This window comes from Mustela lutreola, chromosome 14 (genome assembly GCF_030435805.1).
Source record: "Mustela lutreola isolate mMusLut2 chromosome 14, mMusLut2.pri, whole genome shotgun sequence".
Lineage (NCBI taxonomy): Eukaryota > Metazoa > Chordata > Mammalia > Carnivora > Mustelidae > Mustela > Mustela lutreola.
Window position 1 is genome coordinate 74,270,245 of NC_081303.1, and position 27,916 is coordinate 74,298,160.

General features: G+C 52.0%; 1 protein-coding gene across 18 annotated transcripts in view; it reads left to right on the top strand.

Moving 5' to 3' along the window:
- GON4L (gon-4 like) overlaps positions 1-27,916 on the top strand; it is a 61,206-nt gene that overhangs the window by 14,974 nt on the left and 18,316 nt on the right. For 14 of the 18 annotated variants that reach the window (XM_059146158.1, XM_059146163.1, XM_059146166.1 and 11 more), the window contains 14 exons: positions 3,144-3,337; positions 3,880-3,954; positions 4,131-4,181; positions 7,622-7,672; positions 7,975-8,070; positions 9,241-9,360; positions 10,547-10,717; positions 14,156-14,348; positions 19,369-19,470; positions 24,256-24,296; positions 24,848-24,951; positions 25,389-25,587; positions 26,122-26,208; positions 27,663-27,831. In XM_059146158.1, the coding sequence (XP_059002141.1) occupies positions 3,144-3,337; positions 3,880-3,954; positions 4,131-4,181; positions 7,622-7,672; positions 7,975-8,070; positions 9,241-9,360; positions 10,547-10,717; positions 14,156-14,348; positions 19,369-19,470; positions 24,256-24,296; positions 24,848-24,951; positions 25,389-25,587; positions 26,122-26,208; positions 27,663-27,831 (1,653 nt within the window). Of the gene's footprint in view, positions 1-3,143; positions 3,338-3,879; positions 3,955-4,130; positions 4,182-7,621; positions 7,673-7,974; positions 8,071-9,240; positions 9,361-10,529; positions 10,718-14,155; positions 14,349-15,829; positions 15,952-19,368; positions 19,471-24,255; positions 24,297-24,847; positions 24,952-25,388; positions 25,588-26,121; positions 26,209-27,662; positions 27,832-27,916 lie in introns of those variants that run through there. The other 4 variants (XM_059146164.1, XM_059146171.1, XM_059146175.1 and 1 more) reach the window with 3 other exon arrangements.

Below are 27,916 nucleotides of genomic sequence, written 5' to 3' on the forward strand. Positions count from 1 at the left end.
GATTTTATTTATTCGACAGGGAGAGACACAGCAAGAGAGGAGACACAACAGGGGGAGTGGGAGAGGGAGAAGCAAGCCTCCCCCGAGCACAGAACCCAATGTGGAGCCGATCCCAGGACCCTGGGATCATGACCTGAGTTGAAGGCAGACGCTTGACAACTGAGCCCCCCAGGCGCCCTCATCCTGAAGTTCTTTGCTTTGCCTTTATCTGGGATTTTTTTTTTTTTCCTTTTGAAGATTTTCCTTTAGTATTTCTTATGAATCTGGTCTTATTTATGTCAGTGAATTATCTCAGATTTTGTCTGGAAACAAAATATATTTAGTTTTGTTTTTCTTTATTATTTGTATCTATCTTTGTTTCTGTCATTATTTATTTTAAGTAAGCTGGACTTCCCTTGTGGGGCTTGAACTCAGACCTTGAGGTCAGGGGTCATGTGCTCTACCGACTGAATCCGCCAGGTGCCCCTGTTAAAAAAATTTTTTTAAAGATTTTATTTATTTATTTGACAGAGGTCACAAGTAGGCAGAGAGGCAGGCAGAGAGAGGGGGAGGAAGCAGGCTCCCCGCTGAGTGTAGAGCCTGATTCAGGGCTTGATCCCAGGACCCTGGGATCATGACCTGAGCTGAAGGCAGAGGCTTAACCCACTGAGCCACCCAGGTGCCCCAAACTTTTTAAAGATTTATTTATTTATTTATTTATTTGAGAGAGAGAGAGAGAATGAGAAGAGAGAGGTCAGCGGGAGAAACAGACTCCCCACTGAGCCTGATCCGGGCCTCGATCCTGGGATTCCAGGATCATGACCTGAGCCAAAAGCAGTTGCTTAACCAACTGAGCCAACCAGGCGCCCCGTTAACAAACTTTCTTGTTTCTAGTATGGTGTTAATAGTTTGAACTTATGTCATCTCTTTGAAACTTTTCCCCTCTAGGTTAAAATTTTTTTTTAAAGATTTTATTTATTTATTTGACAGAGATCACAAGCAGGCAGAGAGGCAGGCAGAGGTGGGGGAAGCAGGCTCCCCGCTGAGCAGAGAGCCCGATGCGGGACTCCATCCCAGGATACTGAGATCATGACCTGAGCAGAAGGCAGAGGCTTAACCACTGAGCTACCCAGGTGCCCCTAGATTAAATTTTGCAGTTGATATTGTTATTAATAATGTGATAGGATAGGAGCTTCCATGGGTGTCCGAAATCCTTGTTCTTCTTCTCCTGGGTCATTGTTGCTGTGGCGCAGGGAAGATGAGGAGGGAAGGCGTGTGGCAGAAGCCGAGGCCTGGCTCGGTTGGTCTGCGTGAGCCGGGGTGCAAGACGGTGGGGGCATCGGAAAGAGGCGGCCCGGAGCAGTGCGGAGAGAATGGTGGAGAACTGGCGAGGCGAGAAGAGAGATACACAAGGACCTTTAGGGAGTCGGTGTGTAATTCCCCTTTTGCTGGTTTCTCAAAATACAAGTGGTAAAGAGCTTTATCATTATTTAGGTGCTTTGGAAGGTTTTGTAATTCTTTGCAGGTGTCTTCTTGTGGGTCATACCTTGAAGCAGCACGGTTGATTCAGAAGGTACCACTCTGAGATGTGCATGTTTGAATTCTGCCTTTTCTTTTTTTCCCTTAAAAATCATTATCAGAAAGATTGCCATATTATTTAAAGCTCTTTGTAGACATTTTTACTTATTTTCTCCCTTGCTTGAAAAGACCATTAAAAAAAGTTTTTATTTAAGTAATTTCTACACCCAAGGTGGGGCTCAAACCCACAACCCTGAGATCAAGCGTCACTTGCTGTACTTACTGAGCTGGCCAGGCGCCCCTAAGAAGACAAGTTTTAGTGGCTCTTGTTACAGTCCGTTGTATGTTTGTACCGGTGCTCATTTTACCATTCCTGTAATGTTGGACATTTAGTAGTTTCCTATCTTTTTGCTAAAATTTAGTACTTTCCCGTCTTTTTGCTAAAATAATTAATGTTGCAGTGAGTAATGTGATTATTAGTGTCTGCACATCTAATTGTCTCCTTAACAACAATTAACTGGATTAAGAGTTGTACACATTTATCAAATTCTCCATGTGTGTTCACAAGTGCAGAAGCAATTGTTTGAAGTCATTAATAACTTTTCGTTATGTAAATATTGCCAGGGTATGGCGTGAAGGTCACAACATCTTTTTAGACAGAGAAGGTCACATTTATGTTAATCCTGTCTAATCCTTGTTTTCAGAGGGTAGCAGGCCTGAAAGCATTGAAAGGGTGAGAACCTCTATTACATGATAATGTATCTCAAGACTTTGCAGATTCTGCTAATCTAGAAGTTTTTCCATGGGGCGCCTGGGTGGCTCAGTGGGTTGAGCCTCTGCCTTCAGCTCAGGTCAGGATCTCAGGGTCCTGGGATCGAGCCCCACATCAGGGACAGGGGGAGGTGTCCCGGCTCAGCGGGGAGCCTGCTTCCTCCTTTCTCTCTGCTTACTTGTGATCTCTGTCAAATAAATAAATAAAATCTTAAAAAAAAAAAAAAGATAAAAGGAGTTTTTCCTTTCGTCTGGTTATGTGCCCTTGTAGAACGGAGGTGACTTTGTCCTCCACCCGCTCCTTTTTTGGTACAGTTCAGAGTTTTAGCCTTTCCTCCTTGTATTTCCCTTTTCTGAACTGGGTATGATAATGACAGATTACACTGTACACGGCTTCCCTGGCTTATATTATTTCACTTAACCTTCATGGTATCCCGGAGAGGCCCATGTCTGTATTTGCAGAAGAAGGAAATGAGACTCCTGCCGAGGCCGCCCCGCGCGGAGACACGAAGCCGGGGTTTCTGGTGTATCATCTGGGCTGCACACGGTAGTCATTAGGACTGTGGATGCCAGGGTTGGGGAGCAAGGCTTCCGAGCCCGTCTCTGCCATTACTAGCCCTTGGGAAAGTTTCTTACTCTCTCTGCCTCAGTTTCTTCATCTGTACAATGGGAAAAGCAGTAGTCCTGGCCTCCTCGGGTTCTTCGCAGCAGTAACAACGTCCTTGTCTTGTAGAGGGCCGGCTGCCGCGCGCCCGCACCTGCCATTTCCAAGGCCAGCTGGCCGGCAGCCTCCTTTCTGTCGCTGTTGGCTCGCTGGGATGGGTTCTGGGAGCCGCAGTCCAGAGAGTCTCATGGTGTTCTTGGTCTATTTGCAGCAGAGCGAGGCGGTGAAGGAAGTGAGAGGAGGCGAAGAAAGAGGAGGGGCACCAAGCGGAGGCGGGACGGCCGGGGTCCCGAGGGCGGGGCGTGGGCCTGCGACCTGAAGCTGGACGCTGCGCTGGACCGCACGCTGGAGGACGGCGCCAAGCAGCACAACCTGACCGCGGTCAACGTGCGCAACATCCTGCACGTGCGTGCTGGGCGGCCTGGGTGCGGGGGCAGGACGCAGGGCTCCCGGGCTCCTAGTGTGGGACTGGCTGTCGTTGGGAGGTGCCCGTGCCCCAGCCCCGCTGCACTCAGCAGCCACTTGGAAGGAACTGGGCAGGTACACCGGTCCGCTCTTCCTCCACTGCCTTGCCAGTTTGGCACGCCTGAAGGCGGTAATGTTGCAGTGGGCGCGCTCTTCTGTGGGTCTGGAGGTCCGCAGGGATGCCCGGGGCACAGTCTAAGCTGTGCACGCAGGGGTATCTGCATGGCTGATTACAGAACCTTCCTTGCTGGTTACCGTTTCCCAGACGCGTAGAGTCAGTTACCCGCACCTGCACTCCTGCTTCTGGTAGCTGTGGCGTCCGGCTTCCCTGCTCTGTTGCAGTTTGGACCTGGGTGCTTCTGGCCAGAGCCGGCCTTCCCCCACCTGGAAGCCATTTCCGTGTCCAGCGGAGGCACAGGGAAGCGGCTGTTCTCTCGTTAACACGTCTTCGTTGCATAAAGTGGGATTTCATCTTTCTGCAGGAAGTCATCACAAATGAGCACGTGGTGGCGATGATGAAAGCAGCCATCAGCGAGACGGAGGACATGCCGATGTTCGTGAGTAGCTGATGGTCCCCTTCCCTGCGCGGGGCAGAGCTGCTGTCGACGGGCGAGCAGGGAAGTTCGCTCGGGAGTCTGTAAACACTCGGGCAGGGGGCAGAGTTAGCATCGCGGAACCCCGCGTTCACATGAAGATTGTGACTGACTGTTTCCTTCTCATTTTCCTGCCTCAGGAACCCAAAATGACGCGCTCGAAACTGAAGGAAGTGGTGGAAAAAGGAGTGGTGGGTGTTGTTTTTTTGTTTTTGTTTTTTTCCTTTCATTTGGTAAATAAGGTCTAATTCTAGGTTATTTGCTGGGGAAAAAAGATAGGAACGATTTATCACAGCCTTGGTTTGCCTCCTTCAAAGAAATATTTGTAAAAGATGAGTGGAGGCAGCGTCCAGAGCCCTCCTCCTCCTCACGTCCGTCGTCGAGGGTGTCCTGCCGTTCTGTCCACGCAGTAGACCGGGACACAGTTGGAAGCCCTGAGCCAGAGCAGCCTTTCTGTTCAGGGGACACGTGGCAAAGGGTTTAGAGGAGTATTTATCCAAGTGTGTCCCAGGGGATACTGTATCAGGTCACCCTGTCTCTCACAAGCGCTCACTGAAATTGCGTGTTGCATGGTGCCCCTCAGACCCGGAATAGGACCCAGGAGTAGGGCCCGGGAATATGCATTATTGGAAACAGCAGGTGGTGGTTTCGCACACAGTGGGGGATGAGAGCCACAGGAAGGCTTCTGTACTCTGTAGCAGATGCTGGGACCCATTTATTTCCTGCTCAGCAAGTGCCTGTCCAGTTTGTGTTCCGTGTCCGTCGCAGGCAGGCGATGGGCGTGAGGCCGTCTGGTTTATCTCTGATAGTGACGAAGATTTCCCTAGTGGACCCCAAATGCATGTTGTTGTTTTTGTCCCTTTGTCCAGGTCTGTTCTCTGCAGCCCCATAGAAGAAATGAACCTGTTCCTCTTCCACTTGACATTTCCTCTAGTAGAAGAAAACTAGTGTGTCTTTCTATAATATTCTTTGGTTGCTAAATGTCCCCCAGTTTTTTTTTTATCGGGCTTCACTTGACAAACAAGGCTGTGAGTACATTCACCAACCCGATCCTTTTCTCCGAATGTGCCTGGTTTGTCCGTATCCTTTGAAGAGTGTGCTTGATGTGGAGTTCCTGGCCCGGATGGGGGTTAGCTGTGCGGACCGAAGTTAGGACCTAATGTGTTCCAGACACGGCCCTCCTCCCAGTGCGGCCTAGCAGCATTGGCTTTTTGTGACGGCCACATTGTGTTCTTTTTTCCGCTGGGCTCAGCCTGGTTGCATAGAGTGAAATTTCATCTTTCTCCTGGAATTAGGTAACCCTCCCAAATGAGCACATGTGGTAGCTGTGATGAAAGTGGCTGTCAGTGAGACGAAGCTGTGTGAGTCTCCTGACGTGCAGAGTACGAGTAACAATAATTCCATATTTGATCTGGAAACAAAGAGATCCAGATCAGGCTCTGGATTGTACTGACAAGCCATGAATGAATGCAGAGAAGTTGGACGGGCCAAGACCATAGTTTAGTTGGGGGAGGGAGGGTTAGAGCCCAGCGCTCTGCGCTTCTTAATGCTCAGTAGGCGGACTAAAGCACCGTCCCAGGCGCTGCCGCTCCCTGTGCTGGTGGCTTTGGCTGTAGGGAACTGAGCTGGTTCGGGCACAAACATGGGAAGGGGTGTGGACCGGTGTCAGATCATTCCCCTCACCCTGTATGGCTCCTGGCTCAACTGAGTGAGAGAAGTAGCCGGAACAGGGCTGGGCGAAGGACAGGTGGGGAGCCTAAGGCTCCTTGTGGAGATGGAACCCAAGGAGTTACACACTCCAGGGGCATATTTTTTTGTCAGCAGCATATAAAGGGCCTTAAAAAAGTTCTTTAAAAAATCTCACCCCAACTCTATTGTTTTTTTATTTACTAATTTTTTTTTTTTTTTTAAAAGATTTTATTTATTTATTTGACAGAGAGAAATCACAAGTAGTCGGAGAGGCAGGCAGAGAGAGAGAGACGGAAGCAGGCTCCCTGCTGAGCAGAGAGCCCGATGCGGGACTCGATCCCAGGACCCTGAGATCATGACCTGAGCCGAAGGCAGCGGCTTAACCCACTGAGCCACCCAGGCGCCCTATTTACTAATTTTTTTAAAAGAGATTTTCTGTTGGGACACCTGGATGCTCAGTCGGTTAAGCTTCTGCCTTTGGCTCCGGTCATGATCCCGGAGTCCTGGGATTGAGCTCCACATTAGGCTCCTGCTTGGCAGGGACTCTGCTCCCTCTGCCTTCTGTTCTTGGAGTTGGTGCCCACTCTCTCTCTCTCTCTTTCACTCTTGTTCTGTATCAAATAAATAAAATTTTAAAAAAGACTTTATTTATTCAGGGGCACCTGGGTGGCTCTGTCATTAAGCATCTACCTTCAGCTGAGGCCATGGTCCTGGGCTCCTGGGATCAAGCCCAACATCAGGCTCCCTCGATCAGCGGGAGTCTGCTGCTCCCTCTGCTTGTGCACACATTCTCTCTCTCTGTCAAATAAATAAATAAAATATTTTAAAGAACAGACAGAGGGAGAGGGACAAGCAGCCTGTCTGCTAAGCAGGGAGCCCGATGCAGGGCTTGGTCTCAGAACCCCAGGACCATGGCCTGAGCGGAAGTCAGATGCTTAACCAACTGAGCCAGCCAGGTGCCCCTCTCTACTTATTTTTTAAAGATTATATTTTATTTATTTCAGAGAGAGAGCACGTGTGCATACATGAGTTGGGTGGAGGGGCAGAGGGAGCAGGAGAAACAGACTCCCTGCTGAGCAGGGAACCCAACATGGGGCTCCATCCCAGGTGCCTGAGATCATGACCTGAGCAGAAGGCAGATGCTTAACCCACTGAGCCACCCAGGCGCCCCCAACTCTGCTATTCTAAGACATACAAGAAGTTGTCATAATTTTACAATGAATCTGTATCCCACTTAGATTTAATATCTTTAAATTTTTACCATATTTGCTTTGTATCTCTATATCTATCCCTTGTTTTTTTCCTATATCTATTTGAAAATAAGTTGGGAACAACTTGGTACTTCACGCCTAAATCCTTCCGTAAGAACTGTCGTGGCTAGCTGTCAGGATGCAAACTTAAGATGGGTTTACGTAATTGATTAAGAAAATACTGCCGCCCGAAGGCTGCTGTTCCTATGATACCTTAGGTGTGTGTACTATTCTAGTTTACAGGTAGTTTCCAAGTTCATTGTTCCAGGTGAACACAAGTTGTGATGTAAAGTAGGCAGGACAGGGGCACCTGGCTGGCTCCATGGGTAGACTGTGACTCTTGATCTCGGGGTTGTGAGTTCGAGCTCATGGTGAGAGTAGAGTTTACTTAGAAAAATTACATTTAAAAAAAGAATAATAAAGTAGGTGAGACAGATACTTTCTGTATTTCTGGATAACACAGAGTCTTAACTAGCGTTAAGGCAGAAATACTAGTGATGGGAATACAGTCTGTTCTCCGTTTTCTCTGGCAAATTCTCACAGAGACTCTCTGTCCCCTCAGGGCAGCTCATCCCTCCCTCACCACAGCGCACGTTAGGTCCGTGGCTCTTTGTGATGGGGAAGAGGAAGCGAAAATGAAAACCCATTTCTTTCTGCTAAAGAACGTGATTATTTACATTCTTTGTTGGTAGGTGATTCCGACGTGGAATATCTCACCCATTAAGAAGGCCAATGAAATTAAGGTAAACTTGGAAGAGGTAATTCCTGTTCTTTTCCAGAAAGACTTCATCGGTCTTGAAACCCATACCTCCTTTCTGTTGGTTACTTTCGGGGGGTCTGTCTTCTCGTTTTAATTTGGCCTGGTCTCCGCGCCGCCGCTCTCCGGTTCCGCTCCCGCTCGGGGTCTCTGTGCCTCTTCCCGCTGGCTCTGGCCGCTCTTCGCGCTCCGGTGGTTTTCTTCCTGCTCGCTCTTCTCTTCTTTTTCAAACACCTGCGGTCTGTGTTTCCCGTGACTTCAGTTCTTTCTGTGATCGTCCTTACGTAGCCTCCTCAGTTTGTGGACATCCAGCTGGAGGAGGACGACTCGTCCGACGAGGAGTACCGGCCGGACGCCGAGGAAGGGGACGAGACGGCCGAGGAGGTCAGTGTCCCCTTGTGAGCGTCGGTCGCGCGTTCGGGCGAACGGGGCTCCGCAGGGCTTCCTTAGCGTTGTGCCCTGGTCTGTAGAGAGCAGCGAGACACGTTTCTTCTTCCTGCTCGTTTCTTCGCCTAAAACCAACTGAGAGCGGTTTTCTCCTCTTCGTACTGCCTTGGTGATCTCATGTTTTGCATTGTGAACTAGAACCCACGTGTAACACACAGAACTGTGCCCAGCTTAAACACTGAAAAATACAGCCTACGTCATCACGAGGCCAGTGGTCGTGAAGTGTCCCCCAAAGGCCTTAACATAGTGTAGCCAGTGTGTCCCTTGTGCTCTTTCTTTATAGTTCTGTCACCTGGGGACGCAGCACGACACACCCTAGTCCAGTTTTGTACTGGTTCTGAACCTCAGGAGATGCATACTTGTGTCTGGCTTTTTTTTTTTTTTTTAAAGATTTTATTTATTTATTTGTCAGAGAGCGAGTGAGAGCGAGCACAGGCAGACAGAGTGGCAGGCAGAGTCAGAGGGAGAAGCAGGCTCCCCGCGGAGCAAGGAGCCCGATGTGGGACTCGATCCCAGGACGCTGGGATCATGACCTGAGCCGAAGGCAGCCACTCAACCAACTGAGCCACCCAGGCGTCCCTGTGTCTGGCTTTTTTGTTCTCTTTGTTTCCTCATTATTCCTTTGTGGTTCGTCGATACTGTTGCTTATGGGCTGCCCTGTGCTCATTTTCACTGTTGGGTGATACTCTGTTTCTTAGTGTATTTGACTTGTTGTAGAAGGATTTTAGACCATTGTCTTGCACCTTTTTTAAAAAAAAATTATTTATTTTTTGACAGACAGAGATCACAAGTAGGCAGAGAGGTGGGTGGTGGTGGGAGGAAGCAGGCTCCCCACGGACCAGAGAGCCTGATGCGGGGCTGGATCCCAGGACCCTGAGATCGTGACCTGAGCTGAAGGCCGAGGCTTAACCCACGGAACCACCCAGGCGCCCCTGTCTTGCGGTTCTGATGAGGAGGACAGTCTGATCTCTGTGCTCCCCTCACAGTGTTAAACTTCTATTTGACTTTTATTTTCTCTTACTAAATTGGTTCATTTTCTTGGATATATCAGACTCAGAGGGATGCGGCACGGCAGGGATGGAAACCTGAACCGGATTTGTTTTTTAGAGCTTGTTGGAAAGTGATGTCGAGAGCACCGCCTCGTCTCCACGGGGCGCGAAGAAGTCCCGGTTGAGGCCGTCTTCCGAGATGACGGAGACGGATGAGGAGGCCGGTGTGCTGTCAGAGGTGAGTCCACGGTGCAGGGGAGGTGGGGGCGGGGGGATGGAGCAGGCTGGCTGTGCCGGGTGACCGAGCCGCCAGGATTCACGATCACTCTTCATGCCGGCATCTTCCGGGTCCTTGTGGCTAGTTCTGACCGTTCAGGTTTCAAAGTCCTTTAAGTTGGGGTGCCTGGGTGGCCCATTCAGGGAAGCGCCTGACTCTTGGTTTCAGCTTAAGTCGTGATGTCAGGGATGTGAGTTCGAGGCGGTGTCAGGCTCTGCGCGGAGCACTGATTCTGCTTGAGAGTCTCTCCCCCGCCCCTCCCGCTGCTAGTGCGTGTTCTCATGTGCTCTCAGTAAATAAGTGAGTTAAATTAAAACAAAACAAAGTCCTTTAAGTGAGTGAACAGTTGGCAGGAAAAGTGGGCCTCGTCGAAGGGAGAGCGCTTTTCTGCGTTCTCACTGGGGGCCAAGATGCTTCTTTCTGCCTTTGTTGTCTTTTTCTTTTTCTTTTTTTTTTTTTTTTTAAGAGAGTATTTATTTATTTGACAGAGAGAGACAGAGTGAGAGAGGAAACACAAGGATGGGGAGAGGGAGAAGGAGGAGCCTGATGCGGGGCTCGATCCTAGGACTGTGGGATCACGACCTGAGCCGAAGGCAGACGCATAACGGCTGAGCCCCCCAGGTGCCCCCCACACTCTGTCATCTTTTTTAATATTGTCCTGAAGCCAATTTTACTAGATCTCTCTCTCTCGGTAACCTAAGTAGCATCCTGTTGGCTACAATGGAAAGAAGATAGAACCTAATTAGAGGAATGTACTTTCCTGTGCTTTGTTTCTCTGGAGCTCTGTCTGGGCAGGAAGAGGAAGAGGAAGATCCCTGATACAGGAAAGACGTGCCCCTGTCTTCCTGCTGTGGCTTTTTTTTTTTTTTAAAGATTTTTTCTTTATTTATCTGACAGAGATCACAAGCAGGCAGAGAGGCAGGCAGAGAGAGAGGAGGAAGCAGGCTCCCTGCTGAGCAGAGAGCGCGATGCGGGGCTCGATCCCAGGACCCTGAGATCATGACCTGAGCCGAAGGCAGAGGCTTTAACCCACGGAGCCCCCCAGGCGCCCCCCTGCTGTGTAGTTTTTTGTCCTTTTCTCCTCCTCCTCTGTCTCCTCCTCCCTCCTTCCCTTTCGTTTTTTAACCCAGATGCCTCTTGTGATCAGGCCGAGAAAGCCAGCGCACCTGCCGTCAGGCACATCAGTGCTGAAGTGGTGCCCATGGGGCCCCCGCCGCCCCCAAAGCCCAAGCAGAGCAGGGACAGTACTTTCATGGAGAAGCTGCACGCCGTGGACGAGGAGCTGGCATCCAGTCCCGTCTGCATGGACTCCTTCCAGGTAAACCGCGCCACTGCCTCCCTGCACAGGTCACTCGGGGCGGCGTCGCTGCCGCTCAGGCTGGGAAGGGAGGCGGGCAGGCGCCGTCGTGGGGCAGACGAGTGAGCGTCCGCAGGGCAGGTCCTGGGTGCTGTTTGGTTTGTGCGGTTGTGATTGCAGCCCTGCAGCTCCGTGGACAGCCTTTGAAAATGTGGCACAGGGGAACAGCCTGCACCGGGTCCCCTGGAGCGTAGCCTCTGCTGTGGCTGCTTTGTCACTCCCGGCTGCTTCCGTGTACATGTGCTTGTTGACCTGCGTCCCTTTACATACTGCGGTCTAGACAATTGAGAATTGACTTTCTAAAAATGAGGATGTTCCGTTATGAAAAGAAGTTGTAGTATCTAATCTAGTAAAGGCTCTTAGATTTTACCAGTTGTCCCAGTAGTGCTTTTTGTAGAAAAAGAAACATTTTTCCCTGTTCCCTGGACCCAGTCCAGGACCACACTTAAGGTCTTGTCTCCTAGCATGTTTGTTGTTGTTGTTGTTGTTTGTTTTTAAGTAGTTTTTGTGCCAGGGTGGGGCTCCAGCTCACGACCCGAGATCAAGAGTCCCACGCTCTTCTGCGTGAGCCGGCCCGGCGCCCTTGTGGCGTCCTTGAATCTGGAGCAGTTTCTCAGTATTTGTCTTTCATAACCTCGGCATTTTTGATCTGTATAGACTGCTATTTTACAGTGTTTCTCAGCTTAGGTTTCTCTGGTACTCATAGTTAGACTCCGGTGACATCCTCACAGACCCCCTGGAACCGACACATCCTTCCCCAGGTGTCAATCAGGAGGCATGTGGCACTTGTTGTGTGAATTGGGATCTCATGGTTATGGTGGTGTCTGCTTGATTTCCTCATCATGATGCTATTTTTCCTTGTTAAATTCACTAATATGTATCTTAGGGGGATATCCTTTGAGGCCAGACATCTTTCTGCCCACCAGTTTTAGCAGTCATTGCTTATTCTTGCTTGAAAAGTCGTGACTCTGGTCATTGTCAGCTGCTGACTTTCTGAATCCCAGTTAGCCAATTTGTTTGAATGTTTCGGGGTTTCTCCACCAGTCTTGTAGGTTAATGAAAAATATGTCTGTCTGAAAATTTAAAAAGAGAATGGTGAGTGGAACACCTCGAAAGGGTCATTTAACTTAATCATTGCTTTGGGGTGTGTAGTAATGTTTGGGGGGTCACAGTGTTTTGTACAACCATTTATACGTACACGTCTCTAGTGATGGAATTGTGGAATAGCAGTGTACAAGAGAGCGGTCTTTCCTCTTGGAGGTTGTAGTCTGTTGGAGAGAGAGAGACGCCATAAACATGATTTCCAGTAGCGTTCAGTGCTACGAGCTAAATGAGAGCCGAGAAGTTGGGTAACGCCCCCCACAGTGCTTTCCCTGGAAATCCAGCAGCAGCTCCTTTGCGCGCCCGGCTGGCTCAGTCAGTGGAGCATCTGACTCTTGGTCTCGGGGTTGTGAGTTCGAGACCCATGTCCGGTAGAGATTATTTAAAAATAAAATCTTAAAAAAAAAAAAAAAAAGGCTTTCTGAGGAGGTGACATTTGAGCTGAGATATGAATTAGGAGCCGTGCGTCTAAACGGTCTGGGAAAGGTGTCCCGTACAGAGGAGACAGCACATTCAGCGTCCCTGACGTGGGAACAGCTTTGATGTGTGGCTGACACAGGAACAAGCTGACGCCCGGGGGCCGTGGAGGGCAGGAGTAGCGGTGAGGACAGAGAGCCGGGCAGGGGCTAGGTCATGAGGGTCTTAGGAACACAGTAAGGAGCTTATATTTTATTTTCACCTTTGAAAAGCTTTGTATGATAGTTTCTGATTGACGTTAAACACTTGGCTCTGGCTGTGGTGTGGGCAGGACTCTGGAAGAGGGCGAGGGAGGAAACCAAGGAGTCTGCTAGGAGGCGGCTGCGGCCGTCCAGGGAGGACTTCCTACCGTCCCTCTCCAAATCCCAGCTGCTGCCTTTTTGGGGGCAGAAATTGATAGGCTTATCCTGTAATTCACATGGAAATGCAAGGGACCCAGAATAGCTAAAACAATCTTGAAAAAACAAGTTGGAGGTCTATGCTTCCTGTAAAATTTATTGACAGAGTCATAGTCGCAGCAAACACAGGTTGGTCCTGGCAGAAGAACAGTCCCGTGGATCAGTGGCATAGAGCCAAGGGTCCAGAAGTAAATCCTTACGTTCACGGCCGACTGATTTTGGACTTGCATGCCAAGACCAGTCATGGTGCCACAGTAGTCTTTTCGGCAGATGGTGCCGGGACAACTGGAACGCCCCATCCGAAAGTATAAAGTACCTGTACCTCTTGCCGGTTACAGAACGTACTGCAGAAGAGTTCATTGACCTAAGTATGAGGGCTCGAAGGAGAAAACTCTTAGAGGAAAGCAAAGGATGACGGGCTTTGTTTCTGTGACATATGATGACACTTATGACCCAGTAATGAAAAGACAACCATTCGGAAGTGGGCAGAGTCTGTGCGTAGCTTGTTCTCTGAAGAAGACACACACCGGGCCGCGAGCGCGCGGAAGCACGCCCACCCTCGGTGCCGGGACTTGCACGTGAGAAGTACGAGGTAGCAGTTCCCCCCGCTAGGCTGGTTATTAGAAAAAGGGTGGAGAACAGCAGTGTTGGCAGGGATGTGGAGGAACGGAGGGCCTCCCGCGATGCCGCTGGGGGTGTGGAACGACCGGTAGGTCGGTGTATCCGCAGAGTTACTGCAGCTCCCCGTGTGGCTCCAGTGGAATGCGAAACGTATGTCCAGGTCACAGCAGCTGCACAGGTGTTCTTGGTGGCACTGTGCACATAAGCTTTCCCGAAGTGGAAACAGCATGGGCTTCCTGCACCGAAGTGTGGAAGGGGTGTCGTCCCGCAGTGAGGAGGAGTGCGGTGTGGACGCCCGCCGCGTGCGGATGAACCGAAAGCGTCAGGCTAAGTAAAGAGCCAGAGACAAAAGGCCACATCCTGTAGGAGTCCCCGTGTGTAACGTCCAGCCTGAGCAGACCCGCAGACAGCCGGGAGACGAGTGCTGGTCAGGGGCGGGGAGGGGGCGGGGAGGGGGCACACGCCAGCAGGGTTGGGGTACGGGGAAATGTCCTGGAGTTGGATCCTGGTGATGGCCCCCAGCTCTGTGGGTACGGCAAGATGCACTCCTCCATACGCTTCAGAAGGATGAATTTGACGGTAAATCGTGTCTTGGACAAGCTGCTCTAGACATTTCTGAGATGTCGGTTTGAAAACTGACATCACTGTCCTTAAAGTCTCTCCACGAATTAGAAACCCAAATTGTTGAGGAGAGACCTCGTGATTTAAGGCAGGGAGGAAGGGGTGCAGGTCCGAGGAGGTTTGGCGAGTCGGGAAGCCCCAGGCGCGGAGTGACACGTATTATCCCTTCTTTGTCGGCAAGCCCATGGACGACAGCCTCATTGCGTTCCGAACCCGCTCTAAGATGCCTCTGAAAGACGTTCCCCTGGGGCAGCTCGAGGCAGAGCTCCGGGCTCCAGACATCACCCCAGACATGTATGACCCCAATACCGCAGACGACGAGGACTGGAAGGTGTGGCTGGGGGGGCTCGTGAACGATGACGTGGGCAACGAGGGTAAGTGGGGTCTGGCTGGGTGCTGCTCGGTGCGCGCTCTCGGTGCGCGCTCTCGGTGGGGAGACTGGGCGCTTCTGCTCGGTGCGTGCTCTCGGTGCACACTCTCTCTCCGTGGGGAAACTGGGCGCTTCTGCTCTGTCCGCGCTCTCTGTCCGCGCTCTCGGTGGGGAAACTGGGCGCTTCTGCTCTGTCCGCGCTCTCTGTCCGCGCTCTCGGTGGGGAAATCTTCATTAGCCAGCAGCAGAGAGGAAGGGGGTGTTCTCAGTTCCCTGAGTTTAATTTATGTCACTCGGAATTTGCTGTGAATCAGTAGTTAAGTGCCCTTCCCTTTGGGGCATATGTCCTCTTCGAGGGCAGTTGGCACATGTCCCGTTAGTTTCCAGTGTGCGACACATGACTCGAGAAGTCACCCCACAGCGCAGCCCTGGTCCTCAGCACCTGTCGCTGTCGCAGGATCACTGGCTCTAGTCCTTTTGGGGTGCTGCTCACAAGCTCTTTGGGGAGTCTTTGGGACGCGAAGGATTGTCCCCTGAAAGGTAAAAACTGAAGTGATTTTGTCCATGGTTCCTGAGCACGCAGGGACCACTCGGAGATGCACGCTCGTTAGGGTCCTCCTAACACCCGCGCCACCGCCAGCCCCGACGCGAGTTGCCTGGAGCCAGACCGGGACCAGGGCCGGGCAGGAGAGCCTGCTGTCGTAGGGCCTCCCTCCGTCCCCGGAGCTGTTGTCTGTGCTCCTTTCTGTCTGTCCTCCTCACGCCTGTGGTTTTCCTGTGGTCCTGGGCGCACCGTCGAGGTCCTGCTCTGTCTCTGCGTCAGGACTCGGAGCCATAGTCTGTGCCTCACAGTCCAGAGGGACAGCTCACGGGGGCTGGGCTCTCATCACAAGCCCGCGGTCTCGGTGCCGCACGTGCTGCCCGGGGACGCTGTGGGCGGCGGTGCGGGGCGCCTGCGGGGGCAGCGCGGCTGGAGTCGCGGTGTGTGTGGAAGCCGCAGTGGCGTCTCCAGAAGCGATGGCCTTTCCAGAAGCGATGGCGTTTCCAGAAGCGGGGCAGACAGGAAACACTCCTCGCTCAGGCAGGAGCAGCGTTGGCTTCTCCCTGCTGCAGCCTGTGTGGTGTCGGGCTGCGACTCAGACTCCCCACTTCCATCTAGTGACAGAAACCGTAGGACGGTTGTCGTCGGGGATCTGGTGTGTGTTTAGTGGGAATTGGGCCTCATTTGATGCCATAAACTTCTGTAGATTTGCATGATGTGAGGCATTGTCTCTGTTTATAGTCATTTCAGATGATGTCACATTCTTTTGATGGAATCAGGGAAATTTTGTTCTTGATCCTTTTTGACTTTTCAGTGGAGAGTGACCAGAATGTTCTTTTCAGCTGTGTTGTGGAAGAGTCACACGTTCTTAAACACTCAAGTCGCGTGCAAGCAGAGCCCATCCTTACTCTTTCCAGCCGTCTAAGAACAGCCACGTATGATTCAGCGGCGGGGAAGAGTCACGCACTAAGATAAACGAGAGGGGGTCTGGTTCCGGTGGAGAGAGCTTGAATGAGTGTCCACGCAGGTCAGGCAGGAGGGAGTCAGCAGAAGTGAAAGACGCAGAGTGAGTCTCAAATCTACATCACGGAGCTTTTCCTTATGTGATCTGTGGCTCGGCAAGTGTTGGCTGCTCTCCTTTTATGAGACGGTGCTAAGATCACGAGAGAGAAGGAGCGTAATCATTATGGCATAGATTAAAATGCTCACGAACGGTGCCTGGTCCAATGTTAGATGCACAGAGCAATTCATATGAATGAAGTGAGCAAACTTCGACTCTGACGGTGGCATGAATGCTGTTGCAGCGTTTGGCGAGAGGGAGACCATGTTCCAGCAGAGGGTGGCTCGGAGACCGCTCTGCGAGAGGCGGGAATGGAGTGGGGCCTCGGAAGGATGTTGGACAGCAGTGCCGATGAGGAGAGGACATATGCCAGGAGAGCACATGTCCTCCGAGGAGTCTTCTAGTCCCTGCATTGTAACTCCAGGAACAACACAGTGGGGAGAAATCACACCGGTATAAAGGGAACTGTGACAGCCCCTCCCCACCATGACGGCTTCGCCATCCGGAGGGATTGCAGGTATTTTTCAGGATTTATGAATCTCTTGATGTTTGCTTATCGACACTGGCTTTTTCTACCCACGGACCCACGTTCCATGACACCAAGGCTGAGTCTCTGCAGAAGGGCGTGACCAGGACAGATGTGGTTCTGTCCATTTCACAGAAATCTTCGAGAATTTCGTTGCATGGCCCCATGTTGCCGAATCAGTTTGTTATGCTGCTAGAATTCGAGACCAGCTTACTGCCCTCGGACGGTGTGCCCTTGAAGGAAGGCTCCAGGACAGAAAGCCTTTGTGGAATGGGTGTGACCCTTCCCCAGCACGCTCCGCCTCCTTTTGTCCTTAGACCCAAGCTAAGACACAGTAGTGGCCAGAACAAAGGCAGGTCCTCACGGCTTTATCCGTGACGGCAGCAGCTCGTCCCCTGATTTTCCCTGATTTCCACCAGCATGGCTGAAAGAGCCGAGATGGTGGCCGTTGAGGAGGAAAGGCCAGGCAGGGCCTTGGGTGTCAGGTGTTTGAGAGCCCGAGGCAGTGCTGCTCCTGGCCTTGTCCCCAAGAACCTGAATCACAGTCGTGTGTGTGGCGTGCCGGCTTGTGATGGTCACGGGCACGGGTTCCAGGCCTCACCTGTCGCTGAGTCAGAGTCCTCGGTGTCTGTGACATAGGGATCTCGTCCTGATGCTCCCTAAATACCGGAAGCTGCCGGCCTGGGAGGCGCGAGCGCATGCGGTCAGGGTGGACTGCGCAACTGCAGTGATGGCTTGTGGGGCTGGTGGGGAGGGGGACAGTCCTCCTTCTGTAAAACTCCGTATTTGCTGCTGTTGTTCACGTGTCAAGACAGATGAATGGAAGAGTAGGAAGGTGTGGACTGTCCTACCTACCGGCTGACCTTACTGAGTGCTTCGGAGAGCGAATAGTGCCACGCAGACAGCCAGAGCCACGTGCCAGCCATCTGTGGTCTCTCCTGTTGCCCGCGTGGCTCTTCCTGCGTGTTCTCCTGCCGTGGGATCCGCATGCTACTAAAAATGAGAATCTGGAGGCGCACAGCAAGCAGAGCTCAGCGGGGGGGAGCCGACCTTGTCCATCAGTCAGGAGTGACACGGCAGGTTCCACCACCAAGGAGTTAAAAGCTAAGAACTCAGAAGAGACCTTCCTGAATGACTCTCCCACGTTTGTGGCAAACAGGTGCTCCAAGAATAAGGGCCGACCCACGTGTGTGGTGTGGGCAGAAGCTGTCTGCTGTGGTTCTTGCACATGAACAGATGGAGCTCCGAACCCAGGCACGCTCCCCTCGGCGCCTCTGTGCAGAGCTTGCTGTGAAGATGCCGACGTCCAGGGTGCTGTAGGGACCGGGGAGACAGGGTTCCTTTCGTGAGGGTTTGAAGAACCTTTATGGGGAGCATAAATGCACAAATGGATGAAAAAGACTGACATTTAAATAGCTGCATTATACACGGTGCGAATTAACATATTCTAACTTAAGTATAAATGTGCAGTGAAGACATCAGGTTAGTTAGGGGCTAAACTGTACAGAAGTCCCAGTGACTATGAATCAAAATTGTGTGTATATATTTTTATTTTTAATGAAAGATATTCATTTATTACAAAAAAAGGAAATATTATGGAAGGATCCAGAGAGGAAAGTACATTAATGCTTCATAGTGATTTGCTGTGTATTTAGACAAGTACATACTCACCTCAGTACTTCTGTCCACGAGAGGAACCGTGTGTGTGCATCATTCTGCGTCTGCAACCTGCTTCTTTGACTTAACCATAGAATTCAGTTTTCCACTGTGACACATAGAGACTATGTCTCTTGTGTAGTGGCTACATAGTAGCGAGGAATTTAGTTATTTCCGTGTGGCAGAGGTTTTTTTCCTTCTCTTCTATTTTTTTTTTTAAGGATTTTTATTAATTTATTTGAGAGAGAGAGAGAGCGCGTGCATGCGCGCACAACCCCGGGGAGGGGCAGAGAAAAAGCAGGCCCCCTGCTGAGCGGTGTGCCTTATGCAGGACTCGATGCAACGACCAGAGAATCCTGACCTGAGCCGAAGGCGGACGCTTCCCCAGCTGAGCCGCCCGGGCGCCCGTTTCCTGTTTTATTTCAGCCCCTCGGTTGTCCTCGCCCCATTCCAGGCTCTCAGGTGCCGCCTGTCGCCAGGAGCGGCCGTGACTGAGCCAGACGTGCACAGGACATTTCCGTCAGCCTGGAATGTTCCTCCAGACACCACTTCCCTAGAGTTGTCCGGGAACTTCATCATGACATAGATCACCTGATAATGTAACGATTCTGTAATTCAGTGACTCCCTCACAGTTTTTACCTAGGAGTCATAGCGCCAGCATTAGACAAACAGCCCTCTTCTGGGCCCTGACGTAACAAGTGTTCGGTACTTTGGTGTATTTTTAGTTACTTCTGAGTCTCACTGGAGCGAGGGAGGTACCTCCTCATGCTGATGCTGAGGGTTACCATGTTTGTTGCAGTTGGGTTGGATGCGGTCCTGCACGTGCGTTTTACACGCGTCCTGTTTCAGGCTCCGGCGCCAGAATTCGAGCCATTTCCAAGTTGTTGGGAATTAGGGTCCCCTTTCCTTAACCATCCGCGCCTTTGTACACAGAGTTTTCCAACAGCGTTTTTTGCGAGGTGCAGTAGGGCAGGTGGGGCCACCGAGATAAATGACGTGTTCAGTTCTCTGGCTCTTGCTGTATTTTGGCAGACTTACGTCTTCTCTGCAGGAAGGAGAGAACTTGGCTTACGGGCGAGACTGGGTGGGAGGTGTCCGCTGTGGGCAACGAGCTGGGTGAGCAGACTGGGGAGAAAAAGTTCTTTAAAAACTTTAGTGGAACAGTCTTAGCTGATAATCTGACATTTTCATCCAAGGAGTTCCGATTAGGGGGTAAGTGTCCGAAGTCCTTGTTTCCTAGACGAGGCCGATGACGATGACGACCCCGAGTATAACTTCCTGGAGGACCTGGACGAGCCCGACACGGAGGACTTCCGCACTGACCGCGCCGTGAGGATCACTAGTGAGTCCGCTCCCGCGAGGCCATCTCCTCACCCCCCGCATCTGCCGTGCCTACCGGGCGGACTGTGCAGGCCGACGCCCGCAGCCCCTCCGAGGGGGACACCGAGGCTTGTCGTACCGTTTCTTTGTGTAGCTCTTTAGATTTACGCCTGTGTGTCAGAGCCTGTTCATTGTCCACGTACAGCTCCGAGTCCTGCCCTGAGTCCGGGGTCTGGCGGGGGTCGCATCTGTGATCCCAGAATGAATGGGGCATGGCCTGCACCCCATAGGACCTCAGCCCGAGTAGGGGAGACAGACGGAGTTACGTTGCAAAGTGATAGGGGCTATGATGGCTTGTGCGTAAGGTGCCCAATGGCCTAAAAGAGGGTTTAATCTCCCAGTGGATGGTGGACGTAGGATGGGTGGGCTGGGGAAGGACTCACATGACGAGATGTTTTATCTCCGCTTTGAAGGAGGAGGAAGAAATTTGGAGGGAGGGGCGCCTGGCTGGCTCCCTCAGTAGACCATGTGACTCTTGATCTCGGGGTTGTGAGTTTGAGCCCCACGTTGGGTGTAGAGATGACTTAAAAATAAAATCCTTGAAAGACGAAATTTGGGGTGAACGGAGACCAGTGGATATTACAGGGAGGTAGAAGAGTACGCAGCGAGCGCGGACGTGCAGGAGAATAGTATCGCGCTTGGAAAAGGGTGAGTCGTTTGGTTATAGAGCTGTGAGTGTGCAGTGGTGCGGAAGGCAAGCAGTGTTCAGATCCCGGAGAGCCTTGAATTTGAGTTTTCATCTGTCAAAAAGAGCTCAGAGTTTTTGAAAGATTAATAGGAACTAATGTGAATTTTGGCAATACTCCGTTGGTTTAACAGCACTTTAACGTATCTGTTTGATGGGTTAAAGAGAGCAAGATTGGAATCATGGAAGACAGTTCGGTGACTTGACTTGGTTCAAGTTATTTTTTAAAAAATTATTTTACTGGCTATGTTGTCAGTGATAGAAAATACATATTTCAGAAAGTATTAAGTTTTTAATTCTTTAAACATTTTATTTATCTAAGAGCACCCACACATGAGCGTGGGGGAGCAGCAGAGGGAGAAGGACAAGCAGGCTCCCCGCTGAGCAGGGAACCCGATGCGGGGCTCGATCCCAGGACCCTGAGATCATGACCTGAGCCGAAGGCAGAGGCTTAACCCACTGAGCCCCTTGGCGCCGCAGGCGGCACTGGCTTTCATCGAGCGAGTGCACGAGCCTGAGCTGTACTGTTACACGCAGCATGTGAGGCCGAGCTTTGGGCTCTTGAGCAGGTCGTGGGGGAAGCTTTACAGGCGCCCAGACGCGATGTTACGGACCTGACCAGCACGGCTGCACGTGCGGACAGAGTCGTGCAAGCTCGATCCCCTGGGACTGTCATTCTAGTTTGTTGCTTCGTTTCCTCTTTGGTCTTTTTTTTGGAATGAGAATGCCTTTTCTTCTATGAAGATTTTCCCTTATTTGCTGTGTTGGGACGATTTGGGTTAGAGGAAGTGTTGAAAGGATTCAGTGTACGACGAAAAGATTTGAGGATTTCAGCTGTGTGAAAGCGGTGCAGAGTCTAGGGAGTCTGAACACCCCCAAGTCTAGCGTCGGAAGCCAAGGGAAGGTGCTTTGCCGGGGCACCTGCTTCACCAATGCTGGTGTTGCAGTGTCTGCGCTGGAAGTGGGGAGGTCCGCCCTGTCTGGGCTTGGCTCCTGGCCCGGAGCGCCCTTGCCTTCCCTGTCTGTCTGTCTGTCTCTTTCTTCACGTTACACAGAGCTGCTCAGGAAGACTGTCGCCGGTTAGCACGGTTTTGGCACTCCACACGGGATGATGTGTTCTTCTAGTGTCTGCCTCTCCCGGTTGCTCATGCCCTGTCCGTCCTGTCTGTCCTGTCCGTCTTCTCCCAGCCTGCAAGCTTCTCGGGGCGTTCGTGCTGATGCGGCCCGTGGTCGGGATTTGGCCAGGCAGATAGGGACCTTTTCTGGGACGCGTGACTGAAGGGCCATCCTTCCTTGTCGTAGGGGTCCGTGATGGTACGTAAGAACTGGGACGGGATTCCAGTTCTGTTCCCGCCCCTCGTCCACTCGTGTCAGGTGTCACCATATTGGCCCTGTGAGAGACTTACACTTAGGTGGGTCACAAAAAAAGCATAGAAACTCAAGAGTTTGGAAATCTTCCCGGGGTCATGTGTTTTCCTCCCGCTTGAGGATTTGTGTGCAGCTTCTCTGTGTCTGGGTGACCTCCAGTGCCCGGGCCTCCTCAGTCCCGAGGGCGGCACGTCCTCATCGTGGAGCACCTCCTCAGCCGGCATTTCCCTTACTGAATCTGCGTGTACCTGTTACAGTCCTGCTTCTCCTTTGTTGCTGGAAAGTATACTTTGCTTGCCAGTGTGCACAGTAAAAGATGTTTCTTTTCCTGCGTGTTTATTTGCTGTGCCAAACATACAAGTTGCTTCAGTTTTCTAAATGCAGCAGTTCCCAGACCTCTCACTACCCCAGCCACCATCCTCTGGATTCTGGCCTTTGTTTTTTTACTTAAATTTAGGTAAGTAGGCTTCATGCTCAGTGTGGAACTCAGTGTGGGGCTTGCACTCACGACCCTGAGATCAAGACCTGAACTGGGATTAAGTCAGTCCCTAACTGACTGAGCCAGCTGGGAGCCCCTGGCCTTTAGTTTTTTAGAAGCTTTTCTCCCAATACTTTATTTATTTATTTATTTTAAAAAGATTTTTATTTATTTATTTGACAGAGAGAGATCACAAGCAGGCAGAGAGGCAGGCAGAGAGAGAGAAGGAAGCAGGCTCCCTGCTGAGCAGAGAGCCCGATGCGGGGCTCGATCCCAGGACCCTGAGACCATGACCTGAGCCGAAGGCAGAGGCTTTAACCCACTGAGCCACGCAGGCACCCCCCCCAATACGTTTTTAATAGAACTTCTAAAATTCATAACAAAGTTGAAAGCATTTTACCCTGAACGCCCACACCCCCCATCAGTTCCTGTAAGTTCTGGTGTGTTTGCTTGACCGCGCAGCTGTTCACCTGTCGCTCTGTCCAGTCTGTGAGTCTGCGTGGGTTTTCTCATGCATTTCAGAGTGGGCTGTAGAGAGCAGCGCACTCCCTCCCAGACCTGCTGCATTTGCATATCATTCATTCGGGCCCAGTATTTATCAACAGTTTCTCTTTTCAGGTAACTTTCTGCACAGTGTGTTAGACACACTTTCAGTGAACCGTTCAGTGAGGTTCGGTGTGCTTCCACCCACGTACCTGGCCCCAGTGGGCCCCCAGGGTCCCAGATATGGAGCTGTTACCCCGGAAAGCTCCCTCCGGCCCCTTCTCAATCATTCCCCTCACCATCCTCCCTGAGGCATCCGCGGTTCGCTTGTTTTTTCAGTAACAGATTAGATCTGCCTGTTGCAGAGCTTGATGTCAGTGGGATCATAGCGTGCGCTGTCTTGCGTAAACCTTCTTTCGGCATAAAGCTGCGGAGGTACGTCTTGCTGCTTTTTCCCCTCTTATTGCTGCGTGGGAGTCCGTAGTATAAATACACAAATCCGTTCCCAGCTGTTAATGGACACCTGGGTGTGGCTGATTTTTGCCTGTCGTGAGTGAAGCCGCTCGGAACGTTCCCGTGCAGACCTTCCCTGGACAAATGCTTCTTTCCTCTGGGGGTGGCTGTCACGGAATCACTGGTCGGGCGGGTGTATGCTTAGTGTTAGAAGAAATGGTCAGATTTTTTCCAAAGTGGATTTCTTCCATTTTACCTTCTCGTCAGAATTTCATGTCGTCCACATCTTCACAGCATTTCAGTTTTAGGTTTTTAATGCCCTCTTAAAAAGGGCTTTTGCAGAAGAAATCACAGATGTGTCTGGGTGTCTGGACGTGGTCTGAGCCTCTGCTAGCTCCACAACACGCTTGTCTTCCTGGGAACTTGGGCTGCTTCAGAGCAGCTTTGTCACGCTGAACTTGAGGTCACCAAAATAGATCTTTTTCAGACTTTTTTGAGCCATCTCGTGTTTTTGTGCACTTAAACTGATTTTTTAAAAAATTCTTAACGTAAGACTGTAAATTTGTCCCACTAAGTTTCATCCCAGTAATTTGACAAATACGAAATTTTGAGTCTGTCATCAGTTGGTCTAGCAATCCCTTTCAACTTTATACAATTTACAGATTTGGTAAGTGTGTTTTCTGGGTCTTCTTGGTCATTGGTGGAGCTGCTTTATAGTTCAGGTCCAAAGACAGGGCCGTTGGGACCTCTCTTGTAACTCCGTTCAGTAGGCTAGGCCAGCAAACTGATTTGTCTTTACTGTGAAATCACCTGGCTCGCTTTCCTACATGTCTCCCCGTAGGAAATGTAGCTTCTACAAAGTGAGACGATTAGTTTTTGTTTTTGTTTTTTGTAGAAAAGGGATCCTGGTGAAGGGGTGAGGAGGAACAGAGGGAGGAGAGAGAGAGAGAATCCTAAGCAGATTCCATGTCCAGCGCAAAGCCCAGTATGGGGCCCAATCTCCTTACCCTGAGATCATGACCCAAGCTGAAATCAAGAGTCAGATACTGAACCGACTGAGCCACCCCGGTGCCCTGTGAGACTGTTAGCTCTGTCATGTGCCCCCAGCATCTAGAATAGCACCTGAGGCACAGCTGGGAGTCAGTGAATGTGTTTGAATGACAGACAGATGTGAGGGTTTCGTCCCATGTCTTGCTGGAAACAAGACACAGTGTCTCTGTGGAACCCCACCTGTGGGAACAGAGACCCACCTGGACCAACACTGTTTGGCTTCTTTTCAGAGAAGGAGGTGAACGAGCTGATGGAAGAGCTCTTCGAAACTGTGAGTAGTGCCGCGGAGTAGTGGCTCCTCCCACGGGCTCCGCCCCCCGCCAGGCTGGTTTGGCCAAGCCAGTCCACCTTCAGCCCCCTCGGGAGGGGGTGTCGTGGGAGGGGGTTTTGCTCAACTTGGCTGTCCATGGGCAGGGTGTTCTTAGTACAGAGTTCCTCACGCACTCTGGACGGCCTCCGCAGCCATCATTCGGTGCATCGTAAAGATTGTGAATTAGGTTTTAGATTATTCTGGGCACAGATACGTACCTTTCTCATAGCCTTGTCTCTTGAACACTCTTTCTGACCATTCTGAGCTCTCTGTGCTCTGTCCTTGCCATTGCCAGTGGCTGAACAAGAGACTTTGTTCTTGGCTACCGGCCAGCCAGCTGTGTGCAGGACCGCGGGTGCCCGATGTGGGGGTCTGGGGGAGCTCGTTCTGGGTCCCAGTGTCGTTAGCGCCCTGGAGACTATAGTCTTCGCTTTCCCCGCTCACTGCTGGGGGACCTCCACATGCCCCCTTCCCCAGGATCACCCTCCTTCAGTTCCACCCCGTGCCCTCAGTTCCAGGACGAGATGGGACTCTCCAACGTGGAAGATGATGGCCCGGAGGAGGAGGAGCGCGCGGCTGAGCCCCGGCCAAGCTTCAACACCCCGCAAGCCCTGCGGTAGGCTAGCCAGACAGGCTGAGCTGCAGAACGGGGAAGCGTGTGTCCCCTCACTCCTCACAAGTCCCCATCGTCGCTCGGCGCCCGTGGTCGCTGCGGGAGGGCTGCGCAGCCCCGCGTGGGGTGGGTGTCCCGGGAACAAGCCTCCCTGTCGTGGGGCAGTGCAGCGGCAGCCCGGGCTGCGTCTGTTTGGGAAGGGGGAGAGAGCAGGAGCTGGCGTCCGCAGAAGCTTCTCCGGGTGACTGGTGCTGGAGAGGCGCGAGGACCCCATGGCCAGCCACAGCAACTGCCCCTGCCACCAGTGCCCGTGTGGCCCTTCGTTCTCCTTGCTGGCCGCAGGCATCGGGTGGATGCTACGGGAAGCGTGCTGGTCGGCTGGGGGCGGCTGGGCGTGTGACTGGCCACGGGAAACGCGTTCGGTCGTCTTTGCTGGGCAGGTTCGAGGAACCGCTGGCCAACCTGCTGAATGAGCAGCACCGCACGGTGAAGGAGCAGCTGGAGCAGCTGAAGCTGCGGAAGGCGTCGGGCCGGCAGGTGCCCGAGGCCGAGCGCGCGCAGCCGCCGGTGGAGAAGGTCCGTCAGACGCTGACTCTGGACCTGGTGCAAAGGGGGCGCCTCCAGCAGCAAATGCAGCAGGTCAGGCCGACCTCGGCGGGCTCCGGCCGGGGCGTTGGGGGTTGGGCTGTTCGGGGCTGGGGTGTCCCAGGCCAGCACAGGGCCAGCAGCTTGCCATGTTCTGACCGTCAGGAACCGGTGTCTCGATGCCCCCTGAAATCCCATGGCCCCAGGATCTCACAGCATTGAGGACCTTGACAGGGAATCGCCTTGGTGTCCTTGTGGGCGGGCGGAACGTGAATGCACGCGGCGACCCTCACACCCCTGGGCTGCATGTTTCAGAGTCTTCCGTGTCCCATTCTGAGTTTCACAGCCTAGCTTGCTGGAGGAGTTCTAGTTTCAGTCCCTCGGGTCTGAAGTTGAACTTCCTGTTCCTGTCATTTGGCTCTGGGGGAGCAGATCTGAGAAATTCACACCAAGATATGGTGCCAGTCTCGTCGTCTCTTTGGAGAGCAAAACGTGCGGTGGTGTCACAGACATCTTGGTGAGGTCTTCTGGGTTCTGGAAGTGACCGCGTCGTAACGCATCACCCTGTTATTTTCTTTCCCTTCCCAGCATGTTCAGCTCTTGACGCAGATTCACCTTCTCGCCTCCTCCAACCCCAACCTCAGTTCAGAGGCCAGTACCACCAGGATATTTCTTGTAAGGTTCCAAGTGTCCTGCACTCTAAAGACGTGGGTGTCCGTCAGCCCAGGGGTCACTTCCCTTAGATGGTCACTCAGGGCGTCCTGACAGCTGTTCCCACAGCTTCCTGTTTGCTGAGAACCCGCCTCTCACCCCGTGCAGGGCTGGAGAGCCTACCCAGTTCCCCTACGACCATTCCTCTGGCTTTCTTTTTTTCCTTTTTTTTTTTTTAAGATTTTATTTATTTATTTGACAGAGAGAGAGGGAAGCAGGCGCCCTGCGGAGCAGAGAGCCCGATGCGGGGCTCGATCCCAGGACCCTGAGATCATGACCTGAGCCGAAGGCAGCGGCTTAACCCACTGAGCCACCCAGGCGCCCCTCCTCTGGCTTTCTGATCGGGTCTTCTTTCTCATCTTTTAAAGAGATTTTATTTATATATTTGAGAGAAATATGTGCACGAGCTGAGGGAGTGTCAGGCAGAGGAAGAAGCAGACTGCCCGCTGAGCAGGGAGCCTGATGTGGGCCCCGATCCCAGCACCCTGGGATCACGCCCTGAGCTGAAGGCAGATGCACAACTGACTGAGCCCCCCAGGCACCCCCCCCTCCTCCTCATCTTTAGATCCACCCTGACGTCTTAGGTTTTTGGTACTTTTGTTCTTTTTTTTAAAGGGTTTTATTTATTTGACAGAGAGAGATCTCAAGCAGGCAGGGGGGGGAAGCAGGCTCCCCGCTGAGCGGAGAGCCCGATGTGGGGCTTAATCCCAGGACCCTGGGATCACGACCTGAGCCGAATGCAGAGGCTTAAACCACTGAGCCACCCAGGCGCCCCAGTACCTTTGTTCTTTTTATTGAATTCATTACGTTCAACATTATTATTTTATATATAAAATTAATTTTGGTCATGCCATCTTAAAGTGTTTTGGAGGAAGGGCTTTTAATTTTGAAATTATCTGGGTGTTCTTTAGAGTAACCAAAGACAAAAAAATTTTTTTTTTTTTTTTAAAGATTTTGTTTATTTATTTAACAGAGAGAGATCACAAGTAGATGGAGAGGCAGACAGAGAGAGAGAGCGGGAAGCAGGCTTCCCGCAGAGCAGAGAGCCCGATTCAGGACTCGATCCCAGGACCCCGAGATCATGACCCGAGCCGAAGGCAGCAACTTAACCCACTGAGCCACCCAGGCGCCCAAGACAAAACATTTTAATCGTTCTCAGTCTTGGAGCCAGACCATCCGAAAGGCTGCGGAGTGAAACAAGAACAGACGCGCGTGTCCCAAACACAGTCCCTGAGTGTCCGCGACTCCGCCAAAGCGTAGTCTTAATGGGGCGATGTCAGTCACGGAGGGCTTTGTGAGGACTCGTATGGGCTCCTGTCCTCCAGCACAAAGGACACGTCTCCTCTCGCAGGCTGGTGAGGGCTGCTCGTCTTACGTGTGTGGGGCTGAGGCTTGTGCTTTGTGCTCTGTGTCCCCAGAAAGAGCTGGGCACCTTCGCGCAGAGCTCCATCGCGCTCCACCAGTCCATTCCCGGCTTCCAGACCTCGTTCCAGCCCTGCAACCTGCTGGGGGCGGTGCGGCTCGTCGAGGACGTCAGCGCGCACATCAGCGTCGACTGGAGCCCTCGCAAAGCTGTCAAGAAGACTGGTAGGGGGCCCGCGCTCGCCTCTGCCCTTTGCCTGTGTGGAGAGGTTGGGATCTGTCACGAACCTCCCTTCCCGGGAGACGGGGC